Raw genomic sequence first — 9,374 nt, 5'->3', positions numbered from 1 at the left:
GAAATGAAACGAGAAGACAAGATTAGAGAAAAAAAGAGTAAAAAGGAATGAGCAAAGTCTCCAAGAAATATGGGACTATGTGAAAAGACCTAATTTATGTCTGATAGTTGTACCTGAATGTGATGAAGAGAATGAATCCAAGCTGGAAAATATTCTTTAGGATATTATCCAGGAAAACTTTCCTAACCTAGTAAGGCAGGAAAATACTCAACTCCAGGTAATACAGAGAACACCACAAAGATATTCCTCAAGAAGAGCAACCCCAAGACACATAATCGTTAGATTCACTAGGGTTGAAATAAAGGAGAAAATTTTAAGGGCAGCCAGAGAGAAAGGTCAGGTTACCCACAAAGGGAAGCCTATCAGACTCACAGCAAATCTCTCAGCAGAAACTCTACAAACTGGAAGAGAGCGGGGGTCAATATTCAACATCCTTGAAGAAAAGAACTTTCAACCCAGAATCTCATATCCAGCCAAACTAAGCCTCATAAGTGAAGGAAAAATAAAATTTTTCACGAACAAGCAAGCACTCAGAGATTTCATCACCACCAGGCCTGCTTTACAAGAGCTTCTAAAAGAAGCACTACATATAGAAAAGAACAACCAGTACCAGTCATCCCAAAAACTTACCAAAAGGTAAAGACTTTCACCATAGTGAAGAATCTATATCAGCTAATGGGCAAAACAGCCAGCTAGTATTAAATGACAGTATTAAACTCACATATATCAATATTAATCCTAAATTTAAATGGATTAAATGTCCCAATCAAAAGACACAGACAGGCAAATTGAATAAAAAGTCAAAACCCATCGGTAGGCTGTATCCAGACCTATCCCACATGCAAGGACACACAAAGAATCAAAGGGATGGAGGAAGATTCACCAATTAAATGGAGAGCAAACAACAACAACAACAACAAAAAACAAAAACAAAAAAACCAGGAGTTGTAATTTTCGTCTCTGACAAAATAGACTAATGGTAACAAAGACTAAAAGAAACAAAGAAGGACATTACATAATGGTAAAAGGATCAATGCAACAAGAAGGGCTAATGATCATAAATATATATGCACCCAATACAGGAGTACCCAGATAATGTAAGACAAGTTCTTAATGACTTATAAAGAGACTTAGACTCCTGCACAATAATAGTGGGAGATTTTAACACCACATGGTTAACATTAGACAGATCAACGAGATAGAAAATTAACAAGGATATCTATGACTTGCGCTCAGACCTGGAGCAAGTAAACTTAATAAATATTTACAGAATTCTCCACGCCAAATGCATAAAACATACATTTTTCTCAGTATCACATTACACCTATTCTAAAAGTGACCACACAATTGGAAGTAAATCATTTTTCAGCAATTGCATAGCATTTCATAGATTTAAATGAAATATTGGTTGGCTGTTTGTCATTTTCTTCCCTTATTCCTTCCTGTCTCTTGTTAAGCACAATTATTGGCATAAAAGAGGTTCTTTAATACCTATTTTTAGATTGCATTCTACCCTGGGCAGTAGAGCAAGACTCCTGTTCTTTCTCCCCCTTTCTCTTCTTCTTTCTTTCTCTCTTTCATAAAAAAAAAAAAAAAAAAAGAAAATATTCATAACAAAAAAAGAAAAATCACATCAAATCAGAAATTGGTGAGAAAGAAGCATGCCAGAGCCTTGATGGAGGAAGCATTATATATGGATACAATATGAAGTAGCCCTGCAGGGAGTTCAGGGGTGAGTGTCTAAACATAGAGCTAGCTAATCACTGACTGGCAAAAAAACAAAAAACAAAAAAAACAAAACAAAATAACCAGTAGATAGAAAAAGGTAGTTTCAGCATTTCCAAGTAGAGCAGCAGCATTGAGCATTGCAGGATTGTGGGTTGGGGTGGGGTGGGGTGGGGTAGGGTGTGGTGGGTGTATAAAAGGAAGTAGGCATTGAAAATACCAATTTAGACATTTGTAGGGTTCCCCCCCCCGCCCCGGGGAGAAGCTAGCTGTATTGTCATCAATGCAAAGAGAAGGACCTGAGCCTCAGAAAAAGAAAAGTCGAGGATAGGTGGTAACACAGACCACTCTAGGCCCTATGGGGGCTCTGGGAATTGTTCAGCCTGCTGCTTTCCAGTGGTCTTTTTCTCTGCCCTTACTCCGTTACCCCACCTCTTAAAAGTTTAGATCTAGAGTTTAGCGAAAAGCCAGCTCTTAGTTGGTATTTATTCAGTTTGTATTTTGAAGGATTTTGTACACGTACTACTGTCAAGTATCAGCAGAAGTTTTAAAATACACTTAGTAGTTGGTCAGGCATGGTTGCTCACCCTGTAATCCTAGCACTTTGGGAGGCCAAGGCGGGCGGATCATGTGGTCAAGATATGCATCGTGGCCAACATGGTGAAGCCTCATCTCTACTAACAATACAAAAATTAGGTGGGGCTGGTGCCACATGCCTGTAGTCCCAGCTACCCGGGAAGCTGAGGCGGGATAATCGCTTGAACCTGGGAGGTGGCGATTGCAGTGAGCTGAAATCATGCCACTGCAGTCCAGCCTGGCAACAGAGCAAGAGTCTCTCAAAAATACAAACAAACAAAAAAACACTTAGTAGTCAGTCTTGATTGTATGTTTTAAGGAATTTAACCTGTTTTGTTTTTTGTCTGTGTGACATTTTAAAAAAGCACCATGACATTTGAAAATTTATTCTGTTTCCCTTTGTGATTCTTTTATAATATTGAGGTCTTGATCTCTGGGATCCCTTTTTTACTATATAGATTTTAAGGCCATTTTTAAATTGTTTTACTTTTTCTAACAATTTTATTTTGAGACAAAACATAGTCTTTCTCTAATATAGTTTAGGTTGTAAAATCAAATGTCTATTTATGTATTTTATATGTATTTTCCAACAAGCATTTATTTTAAAACATCAGTATAATGCTTTGCTTATGAGGACCCCCCTACAGTAATCCCTTGGAAATAGCCAGTGAAGAGTATTAGTTCTCCTTAACCCTTCAACTCATAAAGAGCCAATTTAAGGCCAAGTGCCCAGGATGTTATTTTTAGATTCTAATGTAAAGAATGAATATTTCTGAATTTAAAAAAATTCAATATACTCTGCTAAATTGCCATTGCTTTTACGTGTAAGTAGTCCCCTCCTTACCCACAGTTTTGCTTTCTGCAGTTTGAATTATCCAAGGTCAGCTGTGGTCTGAAAATATTATATGGAGAATTCCAGAAATAACAATTAATGGGTTTTAAAATTTGTGTGCCATTCTGAGTAGTGAGTGGGGTGAAATCTGATGCCATGCCTCTCTGTCACATCTAGGACGTGAATTATCCCTTTGTCCATTGCCTTGACGTAATATATGCTTTGCTACCTGCCTTTTGTTAGTCCTTAATAGCCGTTTTGGTGACCAGATTGACTGTCAAGGTATAGCAGTGCTTGTGTTCAAGGAGCCTTTATTTTACTTAATAGTACTTTATTAATAATATTTATTAATCTCTCACCATGCCTAATTTGTAAGTTAAACTTCATCACGGTATGTATGTATAGTATATGTAGGTTTTAGTACTATCTGTGATTCAGGCATCCACTGGGGGTCTTGGAATGGATCTAAAGTGGGGACAAAGGCTTCTTAAACTAGATAACTGTTTTTGAGGTCAGACATTTGTTCTGTTGAGAATATCAATTTCTTTCTTTCTTTCTTTCTTTCTTTTTTTTTTTTGAAACAGAGTCTTACTCTGTCATCCCGGCTGGAGTGCAGTGGTGCGATCTTGGCTTACTGCAACCTCTTCCTCAGCCTCCCACATAGCTAGGATTACAGGCACACTACCATACCTGGCTAATTTTTGTATTTTTAGTAGAGATGGGGTATCACCATGTTGGCCAGGCTGGTCTTGAACTCCTGGCCTCAAGTGATCGGCCCCCACTTGGGCCTCCCAAAGTGTTGGGATTACAGCTGCGAGTGCCTGGCCCGAGAGTATCAATTTCTAATGTACTGGCAACTTGTTAGACCAGTAGAGCATGTAGGAGGGTCATCTCTTTGAAATTCAGGCTCTTATATTGCTTATTAGAGCCTTTCTGTAGCCCTATAGTTAAAGATGATTTTATGCTTCATTCTGAAATTGAATTTGAGATGTTAAATGTATAGTAACAAAATATATCCTTTTTTATATCTTTCAGAATCATGGTGTCATGGAAAGGGATTTACTTTATACTGACTCTGTTTTGGGGAAGCTTTTTTGGAAGCATTTTCATGCTGGGTCCCTTTTTACCTTTGATGTTTGTAAACCCATCTTGGTATCGCTGGATCAACAACCGCCTTGTGGCAACCTGGCTCACCCTACCTGTGGTAAGTTACACACCAGAGGAGACTGTCTGCTTGCGCTAGAGTGCCCCCTACCCTTGATAGATACCTAAATCCATGGATGTTCAAGTCCCTCCAATATTTGCATATATCTTATGCACATCCTTCTGTATGCTTTAAACAATCTCTAGATTGCTTATAATACCAAATACAATGTTAATGCTATGTAAATAGTTGTTATTGTTTGGGAATTGTATTGGGAATAATGACGGGAATAAAAAGTTTGTGCATCCTCAGTACAGGCTCAGCCATCCTTTTTTTCCTGTGAATATTTTTGATCCATGATTGTGTGAGTTCACAAATGCAGAACCCAAGGATGTGGAGGGCTGAATGTATTTTTCTGTGTTCCAATGGGCTTCTTAGATCTGTAGGTTGGTTGGTGGTGGTTGTTTCTTTTTTTTAACTGGGAAATTTTAGACCCATTTTTTCACACTTTTTTTCTGACTTATTCTCTCCTTACTTTGGGACTACAATTATATGTATGTTTGATTTGTCACACATGTCACAAAGGCTCTCTTTTTTCTTTCCCTGTATTTTTTCCTCTATTCTTCACATTGAATGATTTGTATTTATCTGTTTGCAAGCTCAATGACCCTTTCTTCTATCGTCTTTATTCTGTTGTTTTGTTCATCTAGTGAATTTCTATTTAAAATATTTAAGTTCTGTAATTTATTTTGGGTTCTTTATTGTGTCTCTTACTTTCTTGAGATTTCTCATTTATTCATTAAGTGTAGCCATATTTTCCCTTACATCATCTGGGTGATGTCTAGTACATTTTACTCTGTCAGGGCTGGTCTTTTAGGCAAAATTTCTTCTTGCATTTTTAATACAAGTATGTTTTGTTTTGTGATGGGATTGCAAGAGTAGTTGGCAGGATCTCACTCTGCCTGGTGACAGAGTGAGACTTTGTCTCAAAATAAATAAATAAATAAATAAATACAAACTAATCACTTTGTCTGATGGTCAGGTAGGGTAATAGCAATATAGGACAATTTTGGGAGAAAAGTGGCTGAGCTGGACTTATTGATAGTGTGATCTTTTGAGATGCACCATCTTAAGAGATTTTCAAAGATAATTTCACCTATTCCTAACTTTTGTTTATTAGCTGTTTGGACAGTTTAACACATAGGTGAGATTTAACTACCACAGTACTAGTGAAAAATTAGTATAAATTTGGAACACTGCTGTCAGTCACTCAGCTGTTTAGTTTACTAGTTACAGCATATTGGGCAGAGAACTTTTTTTAGTTAAGAAATATATAGATTTTGAATTCCTTATAGCTAGGTTACAGAAAAATTGATATTCTAGTTTTGAGATAGTGAACATCTCTGTTGAAAGAAACAGTGAAGAACTGTCAAGGGTGTCTTTTATCACCTTTTATCTCATACTGGTAGAATGAGCTAAAGGGAGTTTTTATTTTTAAGCAATAGCAAAATGTTATTTTTAAATTCAGAGTGAATTTAATCTAAAATTTATTGTTTTATCCCTTATTGATGTACTTTATTTTAAGCAATCCCAGAAAGTTAAAAATAATTTTCAACTAAAAATAAATTAGGATAAACGTATTTAAACTAATTATTGCTTCACAAAAATAGTCACAAAATGATCTGCTCTTTCGTTAAGTTTCTCTTGTGGATTAAAATGATTTTGTTGGCAGGATTTTTCTTGTCTTACTATTTTTAAGGAGCACATTTTCTGTGCTAAAAGAGGCATAGCAGTGAAATGTTTTAGAATCTTAGAATTAGATGAGACTTAGAGGTCACTTTGTCTAACCTAACTGTATGCAAGAGTCCCTTCTAGAACCATTTGCAGGGTGACCATTCAGTCTTTCTTTGAATGTTTCTATAATTTGGAGAGCATGTCTTTGTTCCTTTCATTTTTGGACCATTCTGTTCAACATAAGATTAATATTGTAATGGTCAAACTCAGCATGTGCTCAGAGCAGTTTTTGCTTCTCAAAATTCTGACTCTAACCAAGAGTCTGATTACTACCTGGGATTTTAAAAATTACTGCAAGTTCTGCCCTTTCGCCATAAATCATGCCTTAGGAATTTAGAGGTCATTTTCTAATTGTCTATCCAGGGCACAAGTTCCTTCCACAGCCTTCTGATACCATTCCAGTCCTAGCACAAAACAGGTGTTCAATGAACATAGATTGCTGAATGTGATTTTTGTCTACACTGTTGCTCTTAAGAAAGTGGGTGCTCAGTGTTTGAAGAATGATTTGGGATTGCAAAGCCTCAAGTATCTAGGGGTTTGGGGAACCAGACCTAAGCTGAGCCTGAAAAGCGAAAGCAGATGTGTAGATGAGTTGTTATTACCTCAGACTAAATAAAGATCCATCAGAATGATAAATGAGAGTGACAGCAGCGGGCATGATGGCAAAACTCTCTCTGTGATCATGAGAGGAAACACTCTCATCTTTGTGTTTTCATATTGGAACACTTGGACATAGTAAGTAGTGGTATATAAAAGATCCTCAGAAAATGTTCCCGTATTTTTATTAAATAATACACAGAGAAATCTTTGACCAATTAGGTAAAAATTATGAGAATTTTTACTCTTAATATAAGAAACAATGCATTATAAAATTTTGTAAGATTTATTACTGTTGACACTATTATCTCGTAGACTAGAAATAAACATGAGAAATCTGAGAATAGTGTCTTTTTTTCCCATTCTTTTAGTTTGGATTATTTGAATTCTAGAGTTCTTTATAGATATTACAATTTTATTTCTGTGTAGTATATTTGTTTTTCTGCCTTTGCAGGAGCTGTAAATAAGGTTGACTGGATATATCTCATCTGGTATTACAAATGATTAATGTGGACTTGAGATCTTGGCTGCCCAGAAGGTTATTTATATAACTTTCAGGCATATTCTGATAGAATGCTGGATGTCAAGGGAGAGAATGTCATGTTATATGAGATGTTCCTGGACACACAGTCTTGATGGTTTTTGTTTGTTTTTTTTTTTTTGTGGAGACAGCACTCTCTTGCCCAGCTGGAGTGCAGTGGTGCAGTGAGATCTCACTGTAACCTGAAATTCCTGGATTCTAGCAATCCTTCTGCCCCAGCCTCCTGAGTAGCTAAGGCTCTGGGCATGTGCCATAATACCCGGCTTTTAAAAATTGTTTGTAGAGCTGGAGTCTTGCTGTGTTGCCTAGGCTAGTTTCGAATTCCTGGCCCCAAGCGATCTTCCTGCATTCGCCTCTCAAAGTGCTGGGATTACATGTGTGAGCCTCCACACCCATCCCAGTCTTGAATTGTTTATTTTGTTATTTTTCATAATGAAAAAGGATTGTTTGGGATCCATAGGTATCATATATTAGAAATTGCATATATAGAGTTAGATTTGAGGTTTGGGATTTATAGACTTAAGACTTTTAACTCTTGATCTGGCTCAGTGGCTCACGCCTATAATCCCAGCACTTTGGGAAATCTCAGCACTTTGGGAGGCCGAGGCAGGCTAATCATGAGGTCAGGAGTTCGAGGCCCGCCTGGCCAACATGGTGAAACTCTGTCTCTACTAAAAATACAAAAAATTAGCTGAGTGTGGTGGTGGGCACCTATAATCCCAGCTATTCGGGAGGCTGAGGCAGGAGAATCGCTTGAACCTGGGGGACAGAGGTTGCAGTGAGCCAAGATCAAGCCACTGCACTCCAACCTGGGTGACAGTGTGAGACTCTCTCTCAAAAAAAAAAATAAATAAATAAAAAATAAGATTTTTATGTCTTTTGTACAACATGCAACTAACAGTCAACTTTTTTCTGCCAACTAAGTGAAGGGCATTCCACTTTCCATTTCTTTGCAAAAACTTAAAAGTGTATCATACTTGGAAAGTAGAGTGGAGGTCATCCAAATTACAAGTTAACCTTGTATGGTAACTTTACCCATATCCCTTGGCCCAGGACGTATAATTCAGTGATATGTTTTGGTACTTGATGGCCCTTTATACTTAGAAGTTAAAAAAAGGGATATTTTTTGCGGTGGGTCCAAGCCTGGAGCACTCTGTCATAATCCTTTCTACCCTGAAGTCTTCCATGTAGGTGTTTCACTTTCAAGGGACTTTCTGAAGTAGGGATTATACTTAGTTGAACAGTTATGGACCCTTTTGAAAATTTGATGAAGACCCCAAGCATTTTACCTAGCAAAAAGTATGTGTACACATTGACATATCTTTATATGCAGTTTAAGAGGAATACATTTTTATTGACCTCTTGGAGGCCATCCTTCTAGGACATAATAGGTACTAGATTAAATACCCATGCTTAAAGTGAACCTCATCTGTGGGAAAGTGACTTAATGACGACCTATGGGATATCTGTAGCTACTTAGCCCAGATGATTTTGTATCAGGATGTTAATGCTTTGACTCTTTAACAATTTGAACATATAACTTTTCTAACTTCTTTTTACTTTCTAGTGTATTTCTTTAGCTAATATTATTTTGAACCTTTGTTTTGTTGATCGTGTTTATTATGTTTTCAAACCTTACTGTTTTGTATTGCATTTTTTTAAAAAATGTTTTTTGTTGTGAAGTATAGCAAACACACCAAAAAGTAATTAAAACACAAATTATAATTTAATAAATAATTTTGAATGTAACTGTCAATCAGGTCAAGAAATACAACATGCCAATTCTCCAGCAGTCTACCTAGATTTCCAATGAAAACACCCTCCTTTTGGTAGAAGTAGCCATTAATCTGACTTTTAAGATAATTATTTCCTTCTTGTTCTTTATAATTTTAGCATCTATATAATCACCTTTAAAATACCTTAATCTTTTAGAAAGCCTTGTATATTGACATTTATTGTATGTTTTGCTGTCTCTCAAAATTATACTTCTGTGTGTCTTTTGTGTTGCTGTAGATAGTTGTAGTTCATCTACTTTCGTTGTTATATCATTTTTCCATTATATGAATATACCACAGTTTTTCTGTTGGCTATACTTTGATCAGGATTATCATGATACTCGCCAAGAAAACTTTTATTTTATATTTTGCCTTTAGATCAATTCTCGT

General features: G+C 36.5%; 1 protein-coding gene across 2 annotated transcripts in view; it reads left to right on the top strand.

Moving 5' to 3' along the window:
• The window catches only part of LCLAT1 (lysocardiolipin acyltransferase 1), a 181,612-nt gene that overhangs the window by 60,366 nt on the left and 111,872 nt on the right, over positions 1 to 9,374 (top strand). For both annotated transcript variants that reach the window (XM_017501946.2, XM_017501947.2), the window contains one exon: positions 4,169 to 4,337. In XM_017501946.2, the coding sequence (XP_017357435.1) occupies positions 4,173 to 4,337 (165 nt within the window). In that variant the 5' untranslated portion in view covers positions 4,169 to 4,172. The remainder of the gene's footprint in view (positions 1 to 4,168; positions 4,338 to 9,374) is intronic.

The sequence above is a fragment of the Cebus imitator genome, unplaced genomic scaffold, assembly GCF_001604975.1.
Source record: "Cebus imitator isolate Cc_AM_T3 unplaced genomic scaffold, Cebus_imitator-1.0 Scaffold286, whole genome shotgun sequence".
Lineage (NCBI taxonomy): Eukaryota > Metazoa > Chordata > Mammalia > Primates > Cebidae > Cebus > Cebus imitator.
Note: the sequence above shows the minus strand (reverse complement) of the source record. Positions and strands in the feature narration are given on the sequence as shown.